At 33.7% G+C, this 26710-nt stretch overlaps 2 protein-coding genes across 2 annotated transcripts; both read right to left on the reverse strand.

The window, feature by feature from the left end:
- Positions 1 to 2042: 2042 nt before the first annotated feature.
- Positions 2043 to 3448, reverse strand: LOC123004480 (ubiquitin carboxyl-terminal hydrolase-like). Its single transcript, XM_044397794.1, has 7 exons — positions 3290 to 3448; positions 3225 to 3236; positions 3006 to 3134; positions 2809 to 2954; positions 2606 to 2762; positions 2425 to 2556; positions 2043 to 2373 (listed from the first exon to the last, which is right to left on the reverse strand). Exons 1-7 carry the CDS (start codon positions 3320 to 3322, stop codon positions 2284 to 2286), a joined length of 699 nt encoding a protein of 232 aa, XP_044253729.1. The 5' UTR covers positions 3323 to 3448; the 3' UTR covers positions 2043 to 2283.
- Positions 3449 to 4927: 1479 nt separating this feature from the next.
- On the reverse strand, positions 4928 to 25426 carry LOC123016397 (dynein axonemal heavy chain 8). Its single transcript, XM_044416768.1, has 55 exons — positions 25301 to 25426; positions 25030 to 25252; positions 24828 to 24976; positions 24581 to 24779; positions 24370 to 24533; positions 23665 to 23841; positions 23289 to 23612; positions 23099 to 23242; positions 22776 to 23050; positions 22389 to 22728; positions 22213 to 22339; positions 21763 to 22167; positions 21535 to 21714; positions 21332 to 21485; positions 20914 to 21277; positions 20688 to 20868; positions 20478 to 20640; positions 20252 to 20426; positions 19787 to 20205; positions 19297 to 19737; positions 18972 to 19143; positions 18768 to 18921; positions 18354 to 18715; positions 18104 to 18309; positions 17835 to 18055; positions 17642 to 17790; positions 17457 to 17593; positions 17050 to 17409; positions 16775 to 17001; positions 16627 to 16724; positions 16462 to 16580; positions 16096 to 16324; positions 15858 to 16044; positions 15464 to 15811; positions 15292 to 15410; positions 14904 to 15240; positions 13602 to 13872; positions 13323 to 13552; positions 13057 to 13273; positions 12691 to 13009; positions 12416 to 12642; positions 11969 to 12368; positions 11756 to 11923; positions 11496 to 11711; positions 11306 to 11443; positions 10960 to 11256; positions 9625 to 10907; positions 9301 to 9577; positions 6423 to 6883; positions 6132 to 6371; positions 5774 to 6083; positions 5534 to 5723; positions 5367 to 5488; positions 5154 to 5315; positions 4928 to 5102 (listed from the first exon to the last, which is right to left on the reverse strand). Exons 1-55 carry the CDS (start codon positions 25403 to 25405, stop codon positions 4977 to 4979), a joined length of 13788 nt encoding a protein of 4595 aa, XP_044272703.1. The 5' UTR covers positions 25406 to 25426; the 3' UTR covers positions 4928 to 4976.
- Between the last annotated feature and the right edge of the window lie 1284 nt (positions 25427 to 26710).

Below are 26710 nucleotides of genomic sequence, written 5' to 3' on the forward strand. Positions count from 1 at the left end.
AAAATTATCTTTAAAGGACAATTGTGAAAATTATTTTTCAAATCAGGCATGAATAATTTAGAACTTGAGCTTGCTTCGTGACAATAACCTCGACTAACTGGTCTGATAACATCTCCACATTTGGAATTTTTTAAATCAATTTCGAAAACTTCTGTAACGTTGTGTCCCAAAACAATTACAGATTTGTACAAACGGTAAAACCATAACGTTTCTGTTATTACTTGAATATCTTCGTAACTCTCAGCAATCACTAAATACTCAGCTCTTGAATTGAAACAATACGACTGTTTTAACACAAAGAAAGTTTCATTTAACTGATCGGTGTTACCAAAACTTATAATAAAATGACTGACTTTTTCGTCTATTTGTTTTAAAGTTTCCAGATTCGTACCATCGATGCGCAATATTCCAGAAAAATTGTGAATGTCGGTGTCAAACTGGTTATCTGTTAGTATAACAGTACTTGAAAAGTTGAAATTTTCTTCGACAATTTTTGTCACGCATGTTTTTAAATTCGGATTTTCTCGGTCGATTAATAATGCAGAATTTACTAAATACATTTTCAAATTCACAATTAAAAACAACATCGGCTTTACTGACGTTACCTCTAACATGTTTAAGTGTATTAATGATCGGCTACGCAAGGATACTATTCTATTGGCTAAAAGCGTCAAAATTGCACTTTATCGAAATTAAATCTGATAATCTAAAAGGTCTAAATTGCCCGTGATGATTCCATAATACTGTTGTGTGTTTACCTTATTGAAATTATTTTTTTATTTATTTATATATTTTTATATGCTCTCAGAAATGATTGTTTGATTTTATTTAGTTGGTTTAGTCCCTAGAATCAATCTATTACGGGCTTTTTCAAAATAATCCCTACATAGGTCTTTTACAGATTTTTTTCCGAAAAGTCCGAAAAAATCTGCTCATTTTAGGGATTAAAGTGTGTCCTATTTTTGGGAACGTATACAAAAACATAAAAAATACGAATTTGAATGTTTTTCGGAGCTTTAACAAAAAATATTGTTTGTAACACGTCGTTAAAAAAATTTCTGTACTCATCTGCTATTCCAGCAGGAAACAGCAACGATTTGTCCAAAAAAACTGTATTTTAGTTGGGTAACTTGTAACAAAAAAAAACTACTGTCGTACTTCACTTAAATAATATTTTTTTTATTTTTGTCTATTAAAACTTGAAATCTACGTTTAAGTTGAGTGACAATAATTGACTTACATATTTTTCAGTTTCTTGTCTAAAATACAGGATACGCCAGAACTCGCGCCCCAGAGAAAAATCCATATAAGGTAAGACCCCGGAACATGGAAAAAATGTTTAAAAAAATTTATCTATAAAAATTTCGGAGTTATGAGGGTTTAAATTTTGCACTTTGACTCTTATTTATTTCTGTTGGAAAAATAATTTTCCAAGTTTTTTTGCTACAGGCTATTAAAAGAGGAAACAAGGAAGCTGTATCCTAAATTGTTGTAACTCTGTTCAATATTATTTGTGGCTTTTATTGTCAAAATTTTTGTACCTTTACTAAATAATTGTAAAAAAATATATACAAGATCATCAGTATCATTAAATACACAAAAAAACGTCAAATGTCAAAAAATTAATGTCAAAATTTTTTGACAATAAGAATTTTTTAAACATTTTTTCCGTGTTCCTGGTATCTTACCTTACTTGACAATTTTCTCTGGGGCGCGAGTTCTGGCGCACCTGTATATACTTTTTTTGTATTAAACATTTTTAAATAATTAAAATTAATAATGTTCTTAGGAAATTACGTCTCTTTGAAGTAGAAGTACACAAAAATAAAGCTATTTAAAAAAAAGAATGACAAAAAATTAATTTTTTTTAGCTAAATTAAAAAATTAATTTCGACAATACAAGTGTTGATTTTATTTTTCCAAGCTGCTTACCTTATAAATCAGCCTATATTTCCTTTATCTGTGAATTCGTGATGGTGATTTTCTTAATTTTTGATCATATAAACATGAAATTAATCCTGAAGAGCAAAATAACAGACTGATGAAAAAATGTTTCATTTTTATTTTATACCACTGTTACAAATCGCATAACCAATGTGCAAAAAAATAAAAAATACAATTAATTAACTAAACAAGGCCCAACAAAAGCTATGCTGGTAATTGAAATTTATAGGTGAACCATTTTTTGATATTTTTGGTATATTCGTGTTAAGGTTTAAATAAATTAACATTTATTAAAACAAACTAGAATTAATAGTAGGTCTATGCTTGTTTTTTTTTAAGTTAGTTGTCTGAAGCAGTTAACGCCATCACAGTAAAATTGACATCTTCGGCATCTCTTGCAATGAATTCGCGACAGATTTTGGCAGCATCCTAACAAATAAACAAGTTGGATTTTGTGAGAAAGAAGAAATAACATCATACTTCCAAAAATGAGGCTTCTGTTGTAGGTCCATGATTAACTGGAAATTCTTTGCGTCCATCTAATTCATACAAATGACCGTCTTTTTCGACTAGAGCCACAAAATGGTGATTTACTTGTTCATTTGGATTTACCTATAATTTTTTTTGAATATTTTAGGACATGAAGGAAAAAGAAAGAAACCTCAGTTTGTCCCTCCATGGCCAGTTCTTGGTGAGTAGATATCAAGTTAAGTGCTTCATTATTCTTCGATTTGAGGAGCATTTCGCCACGCCCTTCAGGAGTTAATTTTTTGGCGTCTTCTATAATTTTCTTAAAAGGCCCATCTTGGAGTCCAACCCTGTTGTAAAAATTACAGATTGTGTATTTTTTACATTATTAGTCACCTTTCCATGTTATTTGCCACACAATGTATAAGTGCAATTGTTCCACAGGCATTCGAAACATACTGCTTCATGTAGAAAAGATCGGGAGAAAGAGTTTGACCTTCATTTTTCAGTTTTGCACATTCCTCTTCAGCATGTTTATAGAACTAGAAATATTGAGTTCTTTACGTTATAATTCCGCACAATACTATTTTTACCTGTTCGCTACAAGGAAATAACAAAATTAACGCCAGCACTGGTCTTGGTACCCAAGCCAGGGCATCCCCATCAAGCCCATAAACATCCACAATATTCCATTTGCCAGGAACCCCCAGCAAGTGAAGAAACTAAAAATATGTTTATTTTCATCAAATTCAATATTTGTACGATAAAAAGGCTTTTCGACCTGAAATACATACAATTTACTCTCCCCTTACCTTGTTCATAACCTACAAAGTTAAAAATGTTAGTTCAGAAATACTGTTTTTATATATTTACACACATCAGGGTTAGACTCTAGAGGTAGCAAAGACATTTTTACTTATTTTTCAAACTTCAAAAATGTAAATTAATCACTAATCACACAAATAATTACCGGCTTTTCGGACATAAAATTTCGTCTGTCAAAAATGACATGTCATTGTTGACATAATCAAACCGCAAAAAATTGATATAAACTTCGTTTCGTTACTGTAAGAAAATATGGTAAGAATCAACGTAGATAAAAAGTGTTTTTTCTTTAAATGGAAATTACCAAGTCAAAATTTTGGTGAAAAAATTGGTCAGCTAGTTTCCATAGCTACAAATTTTGTTTGCTCTTTGTTTTGTCCCCAGAAATTTTGTTAAAAATTATGGTTAATCAGGGGTTATGTTTTCAAATTGAGATGTCAAAATTTTGACTTCAAGGATGTATACACAGAAAAAAGTTATTTAGCAAAAGATACAAGTAGGTTTGTACAGTTACAGAATTAAAATTTCGGGCAGTATTTTTCTGTCACTTCAAAAAGTTCACTGTAAACTACCTTTTACTGTCATCATGACTGACATTTGACAATTAAACTTTTCTGTCAGTGTTAAAATGACATAAACATGACAAGAGTAAAAAATGAGGTTATTAATGTAAACCTTGTTTTAGAGTTTACATTGTGAAAATGACAATACTGTCCGAAATTTTAATTCCGCAACTGTACATACATATTATGATGATTGGCAATAAATTTTGTGTAATTAATTGAAATGAGCTCAAAGTTGATGCATTTTATAAATTCTTCAGCTTCAGTTTCAAAATTGTTACTTTTTCAACTCGTTCCCAAAAACGATACACAAGACAATAATTTAATTGCGTTCTTTTTGAGGTTCTTTCAAATTCATGTTTATTTTGTATTCTTGTCAATTTTTTGCTAAAAATTAAAAATGTTTAGCACAAATGCGTCTACATTTTAACGGGACCTTTTTCTAACTTCCTGCTTGCGAACTATTTGTTTCCAAATTTCTAAAAACTGTCAGCGGTACCGAATTTGTTCCTTTTTTGGTGTTTTGTCTCTAAATTTTCTTAGACGATTTTTTGTGTTGACGTTTAATGACATTGTTTTCAAATTAATTCACAAAACCGGAAGTGCCAACTTCCTTTATTAAAATTACCATAAATGAATTTACTATAGTGGTGCCAACGTTAAGTTTGTTTGACATTTCCATTAAGAAAAAGCAGACTTTACAGTACACTTGAGTTCGAAAAAAAACCGCAAATTGATTTTTTTATGATGTAATTTGGCCTGTTAATAAATGCCAGTTGTTGACGTTATGTTTGTCACAATTTACAATTTCATAATTGTGAGGCATCTCCCAAACTTCTGTCAAGTTTTTCCATTACGTTTTTAACACTGACTATGACACTGCAATGGCAAGACCACCAAATAAAGACATTTCTTTTGATAGTTTTCTAACCTTTTTGGGAACAACCTTTTTTACACCATGTAAATCTCCGAAAAATTTGACAATTTTGTTTTTGACAATTTGCGTTTTTTTTGCACTCAAGTGTACATTTCGTCTGTAAATTCTAGTGTGATAATAATAAAAATGTAAATAACTTTGAGGAATTAAAGTCACAATTTCTATTGCTGCTATAATAAAAACAAAACGATTCAAAAAAAAATTATATTAAAAAAGTAAGTACATAAACAATGTATTTATTACTGCGTGTCACACAGTAGAGCCACTCCACGAAGAACCCAATGTTCAGGGGGTTTAACAGTTTGCAGATACAAACTCGTTATATAATTCAAATCAGTCCTTCGCATCTTTTTGTAAACAGGACACTGAAAAAAAAAAATTACAAAACCGTTGCAAATTCTCACAGTTTTACATACGACATAAAGATTGGTCGTTTTCAACTCTGTTCCATATGTTGCAAAAATGTGTACAACCGGAATCATAGTATACAAAACTTTATTAATAGACTCATTAAGACGCGCATTTCTGCGGTCCCAACCGGCACCATCAAGAAACAATCCATGAACGTAAACTCCTTCCTAAAACAGGATACTCTTAATCGTATCCATAAACTTGCAAATTTGTTTTACCAAAGGAGGTTGCAAAATCTCCTCTTTTAAGTTCTTTAACACCACATTTTGCAACTTCACTTGATCCAAAGCCCAGCCTTTATGGGCTCGTGCAACTTCCTGCTTCATTGCAGTCAAAAATCCTATTTTTTTACTTTAGAATAAATGGTTGCACGTCAAATTTATACCTTGAGGATTGAAAAATCCAGCCATCCAAAAAGTCAAAGGTCTGCCACCGAAACACCAAGTGCTAAATTGGGCATTTCGCTCCAACAACTCTGTGAACCAAAAGCCAAGTGTGTTGGCAGTCCACGAGCCTCTTCTCCATACAAATGGCACACGAGCATCGTAAATGTTGTCGAGGGCGTCCCGTAACGACTATTCTCATTTAAAATATCAAAATTAGAGATTTTTTTCAATTTTATTACCTCATTCATTATAATAATCCCTTCAATGGCGAGTAACAAGTCTTTCAGTGTCGTCCGAACATTCGTGATGACTTTCTGCATTCGATCAATCTCTTGTCGCAAAAATATATTCAAAGGATTCAAAATTCCCATAATTCGTAGTCTTTCTTTCACTTCGTAGGGATCGTAATTCGATGGAAGCTTCTCTAACATTTCTTTTGCTTGTCTTGTCACCGCATCTTCTCTAGTTTCACCACCACCAGCTCCAGCCTCCTTAGGCTGAATAGAAACCATGGTATAAAACATGCTTGCAATCGTGTTTGTTTGATAACTACAAAATAATTTTATCAACATGTCGCATCACATAAATAATCAATACGTAATATCAGCATTCGGATGAAGTCCATAGACTTGTGGAGGATCACTCGTAGCAAAAGTCTCAATATGGGTCACATATTCTGACACATTTTTAAATCTCACAATTTTGTAACCTTCATAAAACATAAAATCGTCGTGGAACATTTCATCATGAAACCACACTTTGCAAAACGTGTTCAAAAGTCGTTTATCAAAATCGTCGGTGACTCGACCCCCATAGTGGACTTCCCCTAGCATGTATCTTAAAATTTTTATTCTAATGCAAATACGACTCTTTATTTAGCAATCAAACCTGACAGTGGGCCAACTCACTCCCCGTTTGGGATCTAAATCATCCAAATGATTTTGAACAAACAAACAACTAGCCAACCAATCAGCTGAATTAAACTCGTATGGTATATTCCAACCAAGTGGTCCGTATTTTCGCCTTTCTTGCACCACTGTGTGCAAAAATGAAATAGCATACACTAAAGGAATGTACTGCCAAGCGTCGGAATAATCCAACATGTCTTGATTCATTGAAGTGTAAGTGCGTTGTAATCCAGCTTTGACTCCAGAAGGAGCCTCATTTGTGAATTTGATGCAAATTTGGAGCAAACTAATCGGGAAACTTTCATGCACTTCGGTCGTAATCCACAATCTAAAGTCCTGATGGTACGTACCGACCCCTTTCTCCAATTCCATAAACTGCATCAGGACCTCATTCATGTAGTCCAGCGAGAGGTGGCAGTTTTGTAACAAAGCCCAAAAACCCTACAAATTTAAAAATATTTGGCCATTTCTCTGTAAACTGGGCAACTCGTCTCAAGCCGATATAATATAAAAAGTATAGGTTATTATGTATATGTAAAAACGTTTTTATAATGATCAAAAAACAGTCCCCTGTCGTGTCACCTATACAATATAGTTGGTTCAAGTTAAATAAATTAAAACAATAACTTTAAGAATCAATCAAACTATTTGATTAATTGAACAATATTACATGATTACTAATGGGACTTGCTTATTTTTTATTTCTTTACAAATTTAAAGTATTAAATTAAAGTTTGTCTCAGCATTTTATAAACAGTCCCCCTGTCTACAGCTTAAACTATTGCGTTAATGCGTGTAACGTAATGTAAACGACCTACACGAGCGTCGTTGCCTGATATTATTTTAATTTCTTTTTATCTATTTTCTTTACATGTTAGAAAATTTATTTTGTTATAATAGATATTAGTTATGTACCTACAGCAAATTAACATAACTTAATTATATTTTGAGCTACCTTCTAATGAAATCAAATTAAACAGTCCCTTGGCAAACAGTCCCCTGCACCATAATGGGCCAGAGGACTGTTTACGATTGCAGGGGACTGTCTTTATATATGTTTGTTGTTGTTTTAGATATTGTTTGAGCATGACACTAAAAAAAAAACTCACTAAAGAAGAGATTTTACGAAAATGAGCGAAAGAGATATGAGCGCAACAAAAACGATCCGCAAAAAAGGGAAACACTTAGGGAGAAAGAACGTCTTAAATATCTTAAAAAAAAGAAAAGGGCACTAGGAAGCTTGTTAAAGACATGACTCCACGARAACACCGAGAAGCAAAAAWGAAGTRAAGAGAGTACTGCAAAAAGTACCGCAATGAGAAAAAAGTATTAAGAAATGTAACAAACTCGGAAGTATCAACTCAACTAGCAATACCTGAAGTTGTTGAATTAATTCTAAAAAAAAATAATAGAGAAAAGATGTTGAGATATAAAATAAAAAAGAAGAAAGATGAAGAAATTAAAGATCTGAAGAAAAAACTATTGAAATACAAGAAACGCCTGTCGAGATTAAAGAATAATGAAAATGCTAAGCCTAAAGATATATTGAAAACAAGGTTACAGAAAATGGCAGATACTCCAGAATCTAGAAAAGATCTAGTTAAAAAGGCACTATTTGGTGAGGCATTAAAGGAGCAATTAAAAGAGAATTTTTCCGAGATGAAAACAATAAAAGAAAAAAAGACTTTTAACCAAAGTAATAACAGGAAAGCACGTTGGCGAATGAAAGACGCAGGGGTGATAACTTATAAGAGAGTGAAAAATGCAAAATGGTTAGAAAAAACAAAGTTTCAAATGAATGTGCTAGAGCTGTTGTGGATTTTTATGAAGATGATTCTAACAGTAGACAAGGTGCAGGAAAGAAAGAATTTATTACTAGAAAACAAGTACGGAAACAAAAACGATACAGATGAAGAAGACGGTGAAATTCGTGTCACATTATCTAAAGCTCTCCGATAATAAAGGTCAAACATTTAGATTTGATCAAGAGGATGTAGCAGATATAACAATGGATCAGGTGATAAAAAACTCCCTAATCCAAATATACTTTTAAAACGGAATAGGGTATTCTACAAATTTGATTCACCTGTAAATGTTTTTGAAAAACGATAAGCTCTAATTTAAGTAACCTTTGATTCTATTTTTTCTTTAACTATTCGTGCTTTATTTATGTGATAACTACTTTTCTTTAATTACAATAACTGGTTCAATTCTAAAAATAAAAAAGGTTTTGCTACTAAAACACTGTTTTTCATTTAAATAAACAGTCCCCTGCCTTAGGTAACAGCCCCTGTACAAAATGCTCAATATTTCCTAAGATAATGAAAATATTAAAGATTTATCTGCTGTTTATTATTAACCAGGTAGATACCTATTCCATTAGTAAGATTTTTTTAATATACTATAAGAACAAAAGTGGTATAGACACTTTCTTAGACCGAGTTGTCTAGTTTACAGAGAAGCGCCCATTTACGATTTTAGCCCTCACATGATGGTCCATATCTTTAAGTCGGTCCGAAAGATGGCATAATAACCGCTACCACCATCCAATAATATTAAAAAAAAAATGTGGACACACTAGTGAGAGTAGTTTATAGTGCTGATTCTAGCTCACTCAGGATACAAGTTTTTTTTATGTCTCAATCAAAACGCTAGTTTTTAATTTGGTTTTTGATTCATGCAAAGAAGCGGTATTTTTGGTTGAGCTAGAAGTCCCAAGCGGGGAAATAAATCATGAAAAATATTTATTTGGTATGTAGTTCAAAGCAAGCTAAAAAACTTGTGCAAATGAAAAACTAGGTTTTTGTTTGTTTTTACTCGTGAGAAAGTTGTTAGAAAAAAGTGAATTGGATTCAAACCTCGGACATAGCTTGCGTCATCAGTTTCCTCGCGTGTACTTCCTGACCTTGCCCCATCGAAATCGATTTAACCTTAGTTTCGAGCCTTTTAGCCAACTGTTCAATATACGGAGTCGGATCTGACCCAATACTCAAAAAACAAATCATCGGTGTCAACCCTCGAGATTCATAATACAACGTTTCCAAATTCAAAACGACTGGTTCTGCAAATTTCGGACCCAAAGAACTGGCTAAGTATTTGGTTGCTTGAGTTATTGTTCGATCTGGACACCAAGCTCTAGAAAAATTGTTTGTTATTGTGGCCAAAACAAATTGATATTAAACCGTATCAGTAGCAATTTTCTGAAAGTATCCAAATTGTTATATCCATCAGGTACCACAGCTTCTTCTGGGGCATTTTTATCAAACCAATGTTTCCAGAGTTTATCATTTGCTGTTATTTGCTGGACGATGTATTGAAAGTGGCGAAGTTTCGACAATTCGACCAAATTCAACCATGTCATATCTGTGATCCATTTGGCGGGTTTAGGAGGACATGTGTTGAGGTCCAATGCGGCGCCCCCTTTTATAAAATTTTGGAATTCCTCATGTGTTATGTGCTCTCGCTCCAAGTCGATTTTCAGACACATGAGAAGCACAAACATGTACTTGTGAATCTCATAAAGACCACGTGACTTGTATTTGAATATCTCGAAAGTCAAATAGTCGATAATAAAAACAATTCTTTTTGACGTGATATTACTTTTCTCAGATCTATACATAGATAAATCGAATCGTTCCAAAAATTGGACTAGAGACGTTTGGTACATATTATTGACCATTGCCATACTGACCACCAAGAAGTACAAAACACTACCTCTAGTGGCCACAGGCCGGAATTCTTCTCTTGCTGCATTAATCTTAATTTCGGTTTCTTTAGCAATTGCTAGTTTTTCTCTAATTTCACTCGCTGTATTTCTCGTAATATTCAACACATCAATGACTGTAGGATCATCCAAGAGTGATCCTTGCACCGTTGTTAATTTATACAATAAATTAGCTTCCAATTCTTGCATTTTTCGTCGATTAGCAGTAGCATCTCGCATAAGGTTTGTTCTTTCCGCTTCCAGTTCTTTCTTCTCTGTTAAAATCACTCGGCCCAAAAGCTGATCTTCCAAACCTTTCATTGTGACCGTAAAATCGATGACGGAAGTTCGTGCAAAAATTTCTGGAGTGTAGGAAGGATTAGCAAGCTTGGTTGTGATATACATTCGGAAATCTTGATGAACATCTACTTCTTTGTCCCCAACTTTAACTTTATACGTAGTTCCGACTTTGATGTGATTTTTTTCCAGCACGTTATCCAAGACGGGATCCAACTCTTCATTTATGTCTTCAACAATCATGGGATAACCTAAAGAAACAGCGTCTTCGATATGATTTCGGAAATATTTGTGGTTGAGTGAAGTGACAAGTAAATGATTTTCCTTTTCTTTTGCCTTAATCCAGTATTTTCCCTGACTTTGAGGGTCAATCAGTAGGGGAAATCGTGACGCAGATGTGACTATAATCCCGTTTTGTATCGATAGCTCGTCAGTGGGCAAGCCTTGCAAATTCCATTCTCCTATCTAAAAAAATCATAAGACAATTTAATTCAAATTTAGAAATACTGAAAATTACAGTTGCCGTATCCGTAAGACTGTCTATAATATTCAAACTCATCGTGACTGGAATTTTACGTTTTAACACAGCTTCGAGTAAAAATTTCTGCATATTTGTTCTATATTCTTGATTAAAAGGCCCCGAGTAGCTGAGAAAACCGACCAAAAGAACCACATCTCCGATTAATCGATCCGTTTCAGCCTTAAACTGAGCTAGTTGTTCCGTCCATCGGACTCTTTCACCAGCTAAACCGTCTATAAGGGCAGTAGCCGAGTCCATTTTATTTTTGACTTTCATCGCATCATCAAAAACTTCCTACAATTTGACCGGTTTTAAAAACGATTTATTGTAAAAAGTGACTAACTTGTTTATGCTTCATTGCTTCTTCGTATTGAATCTGACACTGACGCACTTCTTCTTCTTTTTCGGCCAACAGTTCCATAGCACTGGCTAATTCAGCCTGGGCTCTATCCAGTTTAGCTTGCTGGATAGCCAGGTTAGCCTGTGGTGTTCAAATTTAGAAAGTGTTGTAAAGAGAGGTAATTTTTTTTTACTTTCAATGGCAAAACTTCTCGGTTAACTTCAAAGAACGCCGCCATCGCAATAGTCCAAGAAATGAGACCGGCAACGTTACCACAAGCCGTTTTAGCATTCTCATATGTGTACAAAGGAAAACCAAAGTAAGGTTGAAGCAAATCAACAATTTCTGCATTGATTGTGTCTTTGGGGTATTCTTGCAACTTATTCAAAAATTTCGTGTCAGCCATCACCTAAACAAAAATTTTATTTTTAGGTTTTTCCAAACCTAAACAACCTTAAGTGATTCAGTCCATGACGAAATTAAGAATCCTTTTTCAGGATCGGCCTTAACAGGTTCAAGTTTTCTCTTGAAATAAATCAATACACAATCCATGATAAGCGTAATGAGATAAGGCGGTTTGCCCAATTTTCTGACTGTAGCAATATCAGCAGCTTTGATAGTCTACAAAAAAAATTGAATTTTCCTTTAAGTTTGATTGAAATGTACCAAAAGGGCGGCTTCAGCCGCATCTAAAGCCGGTTTAGCTGCCATTAATTTACTTTCAGCTTCTTGTTGATCAACACTGATAATGGCTACAAGTTTTTCCGCCTTATCTTTCACAATCGTTGCCTCTTCCTTAATTTTATTCGTAATTTCCGACGCTGCTAAAACCTCTTCCAAGACTTTCTCAGCTGCGTCAGTTGCAACTTTCATTTCTTGTTCTTTAATAATCAATTCCTTCTTCAATTCGTCGACATTTTGTTGAGCTTCCACTAATTTTGTCAAACCGGTACGCATCCTCGCATCCATTTCACCAATATTGGCCAGTTTTTTAACATAAACTGTTTTGTACGTCTCAAGGAACGATATAAACGTTTTTGGTGTGACATAAGTCCTTCGCCGGAACCTAAACAAAATTGATTAAATTTTGCTCGAGGATCTACAAAACCCAACTTTTCAAAGTAGCTGTTGCAAGTCAGTGCAACATAATCTTGGATTTCGCCCATAACATAAATCAATTCTTTTTTGGTATCGGGTGTTGCAACTACTTGGAATTTGTTGAGGAAGTGTTCTGACACTTCGATTAGGGCATCTCGTGGCCATCTGAAAAACCAGTCAATTGTGCAACCCGATATTAATCCGGGGAATTTCAAAGCACGACTTCTAAATTTTTCTCCAACCTATAGAACAAAGAGTAGAACGGGAAAACCACATTTAGAGACACTCACAGGTGAGAAACATAAAACAACGTGTAAATTAGATCGAGCCCTACTTATGAAAAAGTCGTATAAATTGTCACCGGTTGGTGCTCTTTTTGGTTGAACTTTTTTCATAACAGGAATTAAGTCGGATGTTATTTCGTCGATTTCGTCTTTAGCAAACAGATTTGCAATTTCACCTGAGCTCAAAATGTTGTTAAGACTTTCCAAAAATGTCTCATCTTTGATTTCATTATCGGTAAATATGAAGGAAATTCCTTTCCCTTCTAATCCTGCAACGCGATAAAGATATTTCATGTCTTCCATTAAATTACCAACATTGTAGGTTCTACAATTCAAAATTGTATTTCCTTGATTAGAATTTAAATTTAGTACCGAGTTAATTGAATTTGAAATGTTTTGTAATTTGCAATAAAAGAGGAAAGTCTAGTAAGACTCTGCTTTCCGGAACCTCCAACACCGACCAATAGCGCGTTTCCACGTGCCGATCTAATTATCCTCGAAATGATCATTAGATGAACCATTGCGTCATGGAAAAACACCAAGTCCATAGCAGCACCTCTTATTTGCTCATTGTATTGATCCACGAAAGCTAATTTGACTCAATGAAGAAAAGTACTTTGAAATAGTGCACTACATACAAAACAATTTTTCTTTCAAAAATTCCCAACTTGGGATCTCTTCATATATTTTTGGAGCATCAAAACAAAAATCTTCAGGCTCGTCACCTGTTGCTTCTGGTGGTTCTCGCAGAAAATCAACCCAGTACGTTACATCTTCGGTATACTCGTCGTAAACATCGTCCAACTCCTTTTTGACTTGGTTTTTGAGTAGGTGGAGGAACCAGTCTCTTTCTTTAGCTTTTGTAAACCTTTCAAAAAATCATGATTTGGTGTTGGTTGTTATCTAGAGATATTTACCGATCTGATATAACTCTGCAACATTCATGTTGCCACAATTTGAGCAATGATGAAACAGTTTGACATTCTAGACGTTGCACTGTTAAGATTCCTTGCCATATTCTTGAAAGATCTCTCAAGTTAAATACGTAATGAAATTTGGCCGGCGTTGGCAACATTTTGATTTTGGTGTGTTGCCAAATATTACGAGTCAATGGGATAAGTCTGGGGACAAAGTCGACAATTTCTTGGTTGAATCTCTCGATGCAGAAGTAACCGCAAGCAATTTGGCCTAACAGATTTTAAATCATTTATTTTGTAACTGGTTTTGGTTACTTCCACCGAAACGTGACATGATTTCCAACATATATGAAAAGTCATTAAAAAAACTCTTCTTCTACACCTTTTTCAAGTGTAATTCAGAAACCATCACATGTAATTCAGATTAGTCAATTTAGTTTCAGAAAGCGTAAATTGAAATTTAGATTAGTCAATTGTCTTTCAGAAAATGTTAATTGTAATTCAGAAGAGTAAAATGAGTTTCAGAAAACGTGAGATGTAATTCAGATTAGTTAATTTAATTTCAGAAAGCATAAATTGGAATTCAGATTAGTCAATTGTATTTCATAAAGTAATAATTGTAATTCAGAAACCATTACATGTAATTCAGAACAGTAAATAAATTCAATTTCATGTTACATGTAATCCAGAAAATATCAATTGTAATTCAGATGAGTAACTTTCTGTTATCTCAAAATGAAGTTTACACATAAACACGAGTTATTTTATTTTCAGAATTAAAGAATTACATAAACTTGCCATTTTGCAAAATAAATAAGATATTTTATTTTCAAAGGAATTTTGGTAATGTAATTCAAAGGAATTTTGGTAATTTTTAAATGAAAATAACGAAATTCTGAATTACAATTGACAAATTCTCAATTACAAATGACAAACTCTGAATTATAACTAACACTTTCTGAAATATAATTGACTAACCTGAATTTCAATTTACGCTTTCTGAAGTTAAATTAATTAATCTGAATTACGTCTGATGGTTTCTGAAATTCAGTTTACGGTTCTGAATTACAATTAATACTTTCTGAAATACAATTGACTAATCTAAATTACAATTAAAGTTTTCTGAAATATATCTTACGCTTTCTGAACTACACTTGAAAAAGGTGTAGTTTAAATCCTACTTCTTCTTAAAGTATTTCAAGATTATTTGTTATTGTTTTTCAACAATAGATTTATGTATAAAAAGTAAAAAACTCCTGTTCACGTTTCGCGTGGAAATTGACAGTCCTTTAAATGTCTTACTGAAAATAACGTCCATGGCTTTGTTACTCGGAAGAGTGCAATTAAAAACACAAAATTGTCTTTTAAGACGATGCGGAATATCATTTCGTCCACCTCCAGGGTGTATCATAGCCGCGAGAAACATAACATCGACAATTGATGAAAAATCGCCCGGTTTATCCAAACTGTAAAAACCCCCACATTCCATGGCTTGACGCACGATTTCGTTAGTTATTTGGTCTCCCCAGTCGTTAATAACGGGCATATTTATATCGTCAATAAATATTGTCAAAGTTTTACCAGCAGGAGGACCATAAGTTGTCCCCACTCTTTTGTCAACATACGACTCAATAATTCGCTAGATTAATTAAAAATTTCATTTCTAGTCACTTCAAAAATTTTTAATTACCTGAACCATATTTGGTGTGGTCGCAGAAGAGAAATTAAAACATTTGCTCAGTTTATATTCAGGATCGAAGGTTTGAGTGTAGCCTTTTATCATGACTGTTTTAGCAGTACCTTGCTCTCCTAAAATTTGTATAAAATATTTGATGTTTTTTTTGTAATTTTGACAAAATTACCAATTAATAGGACGGCTTTATTTTGCTTTGCCACAGTGTCGATTAAAAATGCAGTTCGAACATTGTCAATATTTGGTACTAAAATATTAATAAATTCCAAAACGCTATCAGTGGGGTAAATAAATTCTTCGACTCTTTCAGACCAGTGTTGCCAAGTTCCCGTTTTGGGATTGACAACATACTCGAAAATTGTCTCGTTTTCACTACATTTTGGCCAATCGAGTTTCGAAGGATGAGTTACAACAAATTGTTCCATTTTTGCTCTGTCTTCCAATTCCAAAACGGCCCCAACTGACCACATCATGGAAAACAAAACTAAACGTTCCAATTGCTTATCAGTCCATACTTCTACCAAAAAACATTTGTATTAATTGTATTAAATCAGGAGATTTACTTGTATCGTCTCCTGTATCTAAAATTCCAGCCAAAACATCATAACACTGCCTAATATACAAAGCTTCAGTAATTTTCATTTTTGCCTTAAGTTTAACTTGTACAAAGGAATGGAGTTCTTCATAAATTTTACCAAAAACAGTTCTACAAACATCACCCTCTTGCTGAGTTCTTGTTTTCAACCAAGCCTAGAAATTATTACAATTTTGTACTCGTAGTTTCACATTTGTTTATTTTACTTCCAAAATTGGGCTCCAAGGAAGTACAGATGAACTCATAAAGACCATACCCATACGAGATACGGTAGCTGGACTAGCATTATCAACGTTATCAGGTTCAAAAACCAATTTTGCATTAGGTGCCATGACAATGCGATCACCATTAGCCAATGTCAAAGTTTTATTATCGTCTAACACAGAATTGAGATTTTCGATCCAGACTGCGTCTACTGGACCATCCAAGACCAACCTAGTCAAACATTTTTTAGTAGCGGATTCCCAAGTATATCAATTTTTGCCCCTTTTCCAAAATGCACAAAATAAAATGTGTTGAAGTGTTTTTGGAAAGTTTCGAGTAGTGTGTTCAAAAATGCAAAATATTCATACCAAACATGATCATGTTTCTTAATTTTCAAAGTTCTTCTCCACAAAGTCGAGAAAATACCATCAGTCCAATCGTTTGTTGCAACGTCTAATCGTCCAAACATTTGGGGCGCTGTTATAGCCTTCATACATTTTGTAAATTTTTAGTTTCATTAACTCAACACTTACCTTAGGATTCATCCTCATTTCTTTATGAGGCAGCCCAGTTTCAGTCATTGATTTCATCAAACAATGCATACATTTTGTTTTACCAGCACCTGTGGGTCCTATAAAACAAAGTATAAAAACAAGTTTTTTTTTGAAATAATTATTTTACCCAAAACCATAAGTCCATGTCTTACTAATGAGGTTTCATAAAGCTGAATTACTTTCAAGTTCCATGGAGGATAATTAATGACTCCCATTTCAGCAGTCTGATTAGTTATAGCTTTTTGTAAGTCTTTCCAAGAGTGTGTAGATAATTTAATTCCGGGGAACATATCCTCAATCAAAGAGAGGAAAAGAGGTTCATCCTCGTCTATCAATTTGCTCAAATTCATGTCCCTAAAGAAAATAACCCAAATTATGTCGATTTAAGGAGTTTCAAAGTACCTCAAAACTCTCATAACAATTGTCTCTTCCGTATCACTGGGATGCGACCTTTTCTGGGCCCCTAGTGTTCTCAAAACCGACAAAATGTTCCGTAGTCCAAAGTCATAATGCACCTGTTTCGATAATTGTTCCTCACACAATTGATAAAGCGTGAAGAACTTTCGTGCTAAAATAATATTATCTTTGAAACCACAAGACGCCAGCTTGACTCGAATTATAATTTGCCGGTCTGGAACCATCATTGCAACACTGCGAAACATAATTTTTAAATTTTCGGGTAATTCCTGTCTTCCGGCATAACCCGGATTCATTGTAAGGAAAATACCAAACTCGATATTCATCGAAACGGTGTCACCATCCCTGAAATTATCAATCAATTCCGAAGAATTTTTTCTGTATTTCTTTACATAAAAATAAACGTGGGTTTTCGTTCTTTTCTTGCCATCAAAACAATGTAAATTTGTTGAGCCGCTACTGACAACACCGGTAATTCAATTCGGTTGAACTCATCAAAACAGCCCCAAGTTCCAGACTGGGCTAAACCCTAAATACGCAAAATAATTTTATTTTAATTTTTTACTCGAAATTTTACTTTAAAAATGCGGCCGAGGCCTCGAAAATCCATCTGATCGGAACAATTAAAGACGACAACGAATTTTCCTAAAGTTCTTCCCATGTCTTTGGTGGTCTCGGTTTTACCGGTTCCTGCCGGTCCCGCGGGAGCTCCTCCCATATTAATCCCTAGAAATTTCTTAAAAATTTGATGTGAAAAAAATGATTCGTACAAATTGCTTGAGCCAGAGTGATGTAACACCTGTCAGTCAATGGTGTGATACATAGACGTTCAGTAATCCCCAAATATTCGTTTTGGTACAAAAATATCACATCGGTTATCCTAACAGTCACATCGTCATTTTCTTCGTTGTAGTAAAACCGACTCTGTTGTTGCCACTCAAAATCTAGCAAATTTTTCACTTTTAACTTGCAAATTGTATCAAAAATGTCTCTAAAATAATTTCTTTCACTCGCAAGTTTTTAAAACTTTTCCCTAAACCTCTGATGGACATGAATCGTGACCATAGTCTCAAACCTCGTCCGTTCCCTTTTTGATAAATCTTTCGACGTGAGATCAATAAGTGCGTTTAAAAGATCCAGAAATCTTGCATTGGTCACTTTCATGATAAACCGATCAACTCTGGCTTTCCTGATCGCAATTTCGGCTTCTTTGGTCCACAAAATTTGGATACCGACAAGACCAGCCTTTGGAGAAAATATTTATTTCACATAACAATAAAAAAACATACTTGAGCACAAAACGGTATAAATCCTTGGATAAAATCGTAGTCTGGATCGTTCAAAAGTTGTGCTTGTGAGGCAATTACAGATTTCACAGTTTCTCTAACCATTTCCAAAAGACTATTTAACCAAATTTCGACACCTCCAACACACTGAACCGGTTTTTCGAAATTTACCGATTCACCTAAATCTGATAACATGGCGACTATATAATCGGGTTTTTTCGGGTCAAATGCCACTTTATAGACTGCATCGAAAAGACTTGGCAAATGTGACTGAATCGAAGTTGGATCTGAGCTTTGACCCAAAATTTCCAACAAAACTGGATCCGAAATGAAGAAAAAACGTGGAAAACACAATCTTTTCGATTCTAAAAGTATTACAACAGCGGTTTTACCAGCAAATTTCAATTTGAAAAATACCCAAATATCCAGTCAAGCTCTTTTGGCATGTTTCAAGTTGTTCTAAAAGATGGGGAAGTAACTGTCCCATTGTTTCGTCTCCGGTGCAACATTCGACTGCATTTGGGAGTTCGTGTGCTCTTGTCATTATTTTGACCCATGATTTATCAATGTTCTTTAAATTTAATTTCAAAATTTTGAAATTCGAAAATTGAAACGACTTACATTGAATCTTTTAGCTTCACCCGGAAGCTGCTTAGCAATGTCGCCACCAACAAACACAGCTTCTAAATACACCCACAAATTTTGCACAATAAGCCACTTTTCCAAAATTTCGGACGTGTTGACCAACTTATGGACCCAGGTTTGGATGTCTTTTTTGAACGGTGCGTTATATCTAAAATAACAATGATTTAGAAAAGCAACAACTTAATAATTTCCTAGATGTATAAACAAAAAAAGTGTTTATTTAAACAAATAAACTTGTAATAAGCTTCTTCTTTTTTGGAATTTGCTATTTAGTTATTGTAAAATTTTTTGGCTTAGGTACCTGTTGCTGAGAAGAGAATTCATTATCATTAAACTATCTTCAAGTGCCATAATTATCTCCCCAGTTTCAGTACCTTTCAAGAGGAGTTCTCCTCGAGCTTTAAACTGTGAGAAAGATAACTCCACCACTGACCAATCCGCAATTACTTGCTTCAATTTCGCTTCAATATCTTTCTCTTTGACGGCACTTATACAAATATCTTCCACTTCATCTTTAAATTGTAGCAATGGAGCTTCCATTACGCTTCGTAATGTAAAAGTCGGCGAATCAATATCAAAAGTATAACCAGTCGTTTGTGCTATACGTTTCCAATGTCTGTCTTTCATAGCCTTGTTGGCCATAAGTTCCAATAAAGGACAAGTTTCTGAAAAATCGTCGATTTTCTTCTTCAAATCTAGATAAGCAGGCCAGTCTCTCATAGCCTTGGGAAGCTTTCGACACCTTTAAACAATATTGTACGTTCGGGGAAAAACACAAACCGTTTTGATACCTGTTTTGGAATTCAGTGAGTTCAGCAAAAATCGTTTCAGTGTCAACATCGGTCCACAAAATATCAAAATAACCATCAATACTGTGATTAACGGCCAAATACAAGCCGTACAATTTATTCAACAAATTAAACTCCTTTTTGCGCTTATGCAAAATGGGATAATCGTTGACTTCTAACCCGAAAAGTTTTTCACCACTACTATACATTTCAAATTTTCGCCAAAGCTCATCGAATCGGTCTTGAAAAGCAAGGACTCGGTCGCTTGCTTCACGAGCCGATAATCCAGGAATCATAGGGCCATTCAGTTCGAAATCTCTATCAAAAGCCTCCACTTCTTCTCTGAAATTCGAAACTCCTTCTGTTAATTCTTGTAAGAGAGGGCCTTGTACGTTACAGATGTTTTCTTGCACCGATTTTGCCTAAAATTGAAATGACTTTTTTGTTCCAATCTGGATTAAAACATACATGGACGACCATATTTTGGAAATTGAATCTGAGAGATTCAACCCTATCCATGTCCTCTTTCGGAATATCAATTTTGTATTTGCTGAAAATGTTATAGGCTTCTTCCATAGTAATAAGGTCTAAATCAATTTCGATGAAGTTTTCTCTGATTAACTCCAAACATGCCATTGCCAGTCTTAGAAAAACAAATTAGGAATGTAGGATTTTATCATTTGACAATTTTTACCGACAATCATCTAGATCTTTAATTGGTTTACCCAAAACTTTCTCTCTATTCTTTATAAAATCGACTAATTCGAGCAATTTGGCTCTGTAACGTTTAGCAAGATTTTTGCCCAAAATGTGTTTCCACGCGTCAGACTCCACAAGCAGAGCCAATTTAAATTTCTCTGTAAATTTTCGTCAAAACTAAATTTAGGCAATTATGAAACAATACCCATATCGACTTGTATCGAATCAACATTATGACTATCGGGCAATTCTCTGATTTTGTCCCCTCTATTTTCAAACTCTTGAAACTTTTCGGCAATTTCCACAGTGAGAGGATTCTTCTCGCAAAACGCCTCAATTTCATTAACTCGTCCTTCGGCCCATAGATACGAATAATCCAAATATTGCTACGAATAATTTTCTTTAAGAAATCATACAACTCTTGAAGCTACCTGTAATAATTTTGCAACGTCTGGCTTCAACAAAAACATGACACCTTGCAGACTCATGAAAATTCTGATTATTTCCTTATTTTCGGACACGATTTTGTAATAGTTTCGGTCGGGGGGAGGAGTTTTAGCGATTATTTTTACAATCTCCTTAAACTTTAATGGTTTGTCTCGTCGAGGTTTCTTCTTAGTGCCACGTTGTCCCCACATACACACAAACGACATGGTGTAGAGGAGTTTATTGATGACTTGGGTAAAATAATTCTGAATTTCGTCCAAAGTTGGGTTAATTACTATAATAGGAATTTGCAGTTCCATGTATGTTTTCATTATTGGGGAATGAGTTGCGGTACTATCGTCTCGCAAACTATTGAAATAATTATTCCAAACTAATCACATTTTTACCAAAAACATATCAAACCTTGCAGTCCGCTTCTTAATCTGTTCCAAAGACAATTTAACACATTTGACTAAAGCCTCGCTTAGTTTCATGTTAAAGAAAGCAAAGAGTTCCAAACAGTCATTGTGAATGGTGTTGAGGTCCAAAGGAATATTCCGATCAATTTCCTTAAAAGCTGAAAAAAGTCCGGTTAATTCATCCGGAGTTGTTCTGGAGGAAAGCACCTGCTTCCGGTGAGACATTCAAACGTGATGCTGACCCAACTGGTTTCATAGCTTTATCAGCATCCAGCCAATCGTATTTTTTCTCTTGCAGTTCCGGTTGTTCTATAACACTCAAAAACTTCTCAATCAAATCTATAACAGCTCGTTCTGCCGTCGACGATTTCAGTTCAATTTCCTTCACTAGAGAAACAAAGTCAACTTTTTAGTCTAGTAGAACACTAGTGGTACCTCCTTGATCCATAAACTTTTTATTTTGTTCCAAAAACTCGTTAGGCATGAGGGCTACATTTGGCAAATAGACAAGCGAAGTGGCGGCAATTGCGTCAAGGACTTCGTCTATTCTGGCTTCTTTCATGTCTTTGACTTCTTTGACAAACATTTCAATGTAATCCAAGACATTGTTGACTTCTTCGCAATATTCGGGTATTTTGGTTGAAGTCCAAGTTATTACGGAAAAGCCCGGTCTAAATGCATCTTCCATCTTTATCAATTGCATGCGAATTAGAGGGATAAAAAGAGGGGGAATGGTACTTCGAATCTTGTCATTTCGTTCAACTAAACCTTTGATCACTTCGTACGAATTTAGGATTTTTTCTTTACAGAAAACGAGGACTTGGCCAACATCCGGAACAGCTAAGTTTTTAATTAATATAAAAGTTTATTAATTAAGATTTTTACCAAGATCAAGCTTATACATGTATTCCGATTCTCTAATAACTTCAGAAATGTAAGGGTGAAAATTGACTTTGTATCGTTTCGTTTTTGAGTCTCTTGTCAAAATCGGTGTATTCAGGCAAGCACGAACCTGTTGCAATTACGTTGAAAAAAATTGATAACAAGTTTAAGTTAAATACTTGTCCGGCAAATTTGTACCAAGCTTCGTGATAAATCTGTTCATAATGGACAAAAACAATAGCCAATGCATTATACAACTGGATACATTTTTGCACATTTCGGTGTCTCATAACTCTCGGTTTGGTCATAAAAATCTCCATTGACTCCTCCATCCGGCGATATAAATGCCTAATCCACATTATTCTTCCACTAACAGGTGGCATGTTTCTGGGTAACAAAGGTGACTGTCTTTCTTCATTATAACGATCGCGTAAATCTTCAAGTTCTTTCTGAAACATTTCCATTGCTTCCAAGTAACGTTCTTCCAAATGCAAACACTCCAAATTTAATTTCTCAAACCTGGATTGGTTTTTAGTGTTAAAAAATAACAAAAATAAAATTGGCACCTTTTCAGCAATCGTAATACATTGTGAACGTTTGTTTCTTTTTCCAGAGATGTGCCAACAAATTCCTCCAACTCCCATTCGGTATCAACGACGTTTTGTTTAAATTCGTTGTAGTCTTTGTCAAAATGTGGCAATCGGTGGTTTAGAGCGTCGTATTTTTGCCTCGATATGTTATCAAAGAACGTTTGGAATTTCTTCGCGAAAATATCAATGTTTTCAATTTTGCTACTTTGCAAGATTGAATATTTTGTAGTCGTTTCAAGAACATCGACAATCTTTGAAACGATATTTAATGAATGTCATTACATTGTAGTGATATTTACCTCCTCTACACGCTTTTTAAAAGTCTCAAATTTTCCAAAAACGTACATTTCGGAACATTCAAATGGGGCTTCACCTGCCTCTTTCATTTCTTCCTGAATGTGCTTGAAACATTGATAATATTTCAAATAAATGTCCAAACACACCTTCAACATGATAATTAAATTGAGTTAAATGGAATCATAAAGTTACTTTAATTTTTTCAAGTACGACTTTTTTCTTTTGATTCCAAACTGTTTTAGTTCCATTACAATTAAGATAGGACCTGCATACATTAATCATTTGATTAGAAACTTTGACTAAAAGAGCTGTAACATTTGCTGTGTTATTATAGTATCGTGAGGTCGTATAAGTCATTCGTATTGCGTGCAATAACGGGGGAATATGTTGGAGTAATTCTGTAGCTTCGCATCTATAAAGAGGATTACAAAACTTTTCCAAAGCGTATAAATATCTCATGTTGTCGGCACATTCGTTTTTTGCTTCAATGACTGCACTTTCATGTTTGGACCAAATCTGATCAAACTCATCATTTAAAAATTTTCACTAAAAGTTAACAGATTTTTACTTTCAAAAGTTTGCTTTTGCAAGCTTCCAAAAACTGGATATGGATTTTGCAGGGAGCGTCGGTGATGAATTCGACAATACTTGTAAAACGGGCGAGTTGTCTTCGCCAGTATTCAATTTCGACAAGAGGACCAACAAATTCGTTTTCTCGTCGCAGCTGTTGGTACTGAACCAGGGCCTAGACATAATGTCGAAGAAAACGAAAATAAACACAAGTATTTTTTTATTAAAAACATTTCCCCAATATAAAATACGAGTATTACGACCAAATCACGTTGTTTTAGTCGATTTTAAGCGATTTGGCTTGATTTTGAGCCCAAGAACACAAAGATCTCGTCAAAATATTCAAAAAATCACCTTGAATTAGGTGTGAATTATGTTGTTTCAGCAAATTCTTTGCAATCTTACTTATTTCAAGTGATTTCATGAAAATAAGCTGATAATTAAACACCAAACTTTGTCAGTTCCAAGAAATATAGCTAATTCTTGCGTTAGAAGCTTTATTTTATTTGAAAATCAAGAAATTTTGCAAAAGAAGCAGAAGAAATCGGCGAATTACGTTCTTAAAAGTCACTTTTTTAAAAAGATTTGAGAGATAAAATGGAGTTTGGTGCAACTACTTTTGAGAAAGATATAGTAGGTACTTTCCTCCAAAAATCGTATAGTATTTAAACAATTAAATTTAAAAAAATAACTTTAAAATTACCCTCTCCATCTGCTTGCACCAAATTCGAACAGTCGATTCTACTTGTTGCACAATTTGTCTGTTTAGAATCGCTTCAGTACGTTTTTTCTCATTTACTAAATCTCTGCGATATAAACCCCTGCTATAAGCAAAATTAACAACCATTTCAAGATCCAATTTAGTCTCTAGAAATGTAACTACATTCTCTATACACTGTATTTTTGCCTTTTACGTTTTAGAAAATCCACAAACGATTCAAAGTCTCCTTGAAAATTGTTTTTTTGTCTAAGTCCAACTTCGGTTTTTGGCAAATCACCCCAATCTTTATTGAGGTTGAATGAGGGATCTACCAATTCTCCTAGCAATTTATACGCAACAGCTACAGAATTCATATTTTCGGCTTGAATGTCAAACATTGTAAAATAAAGTGCCTAGAAATTTGATTACTAAAAATGTAAAAATCAAATTTGAAATTTTACATCGTTTATGTTTTTTAAGCTTAAGTCAACATTTGCAATCTTGTAGATTCCTATGACTTTATCCTTGACTGGTTCGTCCATTCCATCAGTAAAATAAATACGTTTCATAACTAAATCTGCCATTGCGTTTGGATTAAATCTTCCCGTTTCTAAGTTCGAATATTTTAGTAATAAAAATCAAAATTTTGTTCAAAAAAAGTACCGATTTCGTAACCGTACCCATCTTGGTAATAAACCAACATCCCAAAAATCCCATTCTTGCTTAATAGTTTGTCCAGTAGTTCGATATGAATGTCACTATCAGCTGCTGCTTCAAGAACCTCATTTGGTTCTACGTTCAAATGCATTGCTACTAAATCGCAAATATGTCGATGTGGTAATTGCAGTTCTTGAAACCTCTGAGCGCGTCTTTCTTTCGCTTTCGCCTACCAAAATTTACTCAATTTTGTCCTACAGCAAGACTTACAAATTACCAGTTTCTCTTTAAATGATTCAGCTAATGCGAAAGCAGTAGCACTTCCGGATTTCCTAGTAGCTTCTGCTGATTTTGCGATGTATTTCGCGACATTCATCAACATCTCAAGATCTTCTTGATCGCGTTCTTGCGCCATTTTCGATAATATATTAATACAACTAATTAACTAAAATACGAATTAACAAAATTTGTAAATCTGTTAAAACAGATTTTTGACGTTTGTTTGTTAGTGTTGGTTTCTTTGGTAACTTGGAAATGGGTGATCCAAAACTGTCTTAAAGTTTTCATTTAAAAATCATGGAATCCAATTTTAAAATGAGTAATAAGTAGTTTTTTTAAACCGTTAATAATGTTATATTATTATTTTTACTACAAATGTGCTTCATCATTGGCAAAACTGCATAATGGTGGTTCAAAATTATTTTGACCAATAAATTTGCTTTAACTCAGATATTTTAATTCAAAGTTTAAAAAAATAAAATATAATTAAAAAAATAATCATTTCAAAGGCAGCAATCTAATAAAAAATTGATTGATTTCCTAACAAGCACTCTTTTTACAAAAAAAAAGAACAAGAAATTTTCACCCTTAAAAAAAGCATTTTGATCACAATTTTACCAGTACGTAGCTATTTATATAAATCGAGGAATGGCTATGGAATTAGTTGTCAATTTTTAAGAATTGAATAAAAATTGCTTGGAATTATTTGGAATTATGAAAATTATGAAAATATGTTGGAATTGCGTGGAATTATTGGAATTATTTGGAAAATACTGGAATTTTTCTAGAATTGCTGGATTGTTATTATTTTTTATTCCTTTAAAAAATTTCGTTAAATTTAATGGAACTATCGGAAGTAATTTGGAATTAGAGGAAATATTTTACACATTTTTTTTAAGTTAACGGCCCCTTAAATAATGTCTAGGAGTATGCAATAATAAGATACAAATTTTTAATCAAAATTAACTCGTAAGTAAAAAATAAAAATAATTTAACGTGAAAACGTAAGCATATAAAAAAATAAGAAACGTAAGAGCGTAAAAAAGTAACATATTACGTAACAATATCAAAGTAGACAAAATATAATTTTCATCTCGCGTATAGTAGCCATTATATACCCAAATGATTAAAAAACTCGCGCTCTGCTCGTTTTATAAACTTTATCATTGTGAATAATAATAGAATAATAATTTCTTTTAATTTTATCATAAAAGTTCTCAAATTTGCATTGATTATGACATTATAAACGTACAGACGTAGAAAAATCTAATTTAGAATAAGAGGAAATATTTTGGAATTACAAGAATTTATTTGTAATTATAAGAATTAATCTAAAAACAATGAAAATACGATGGATTTTTGAAATTACTGAAATTATCTGTGTTTACTGGAATTCTTTTTTGAATCA

The sequence above is a fragment of the Tribolium madens genome, unplaced genomic scaffold (genome assembly GCF_015345945.1).
Source record: "Tribolium madens isolate multiple individuals breed KSU strain unplaced genomic scaffold, Tmad_KSU_1.1 Scaffold_11;HRSCAF=98;Tcas5.2_LG3b, whole genome shotgun sequence".
NCBI lineage: Eukaryota > Metazoa > Arthropoda > Insecta > Coleoptera > Tenebrionidae > Tribolium > Tribolium madens.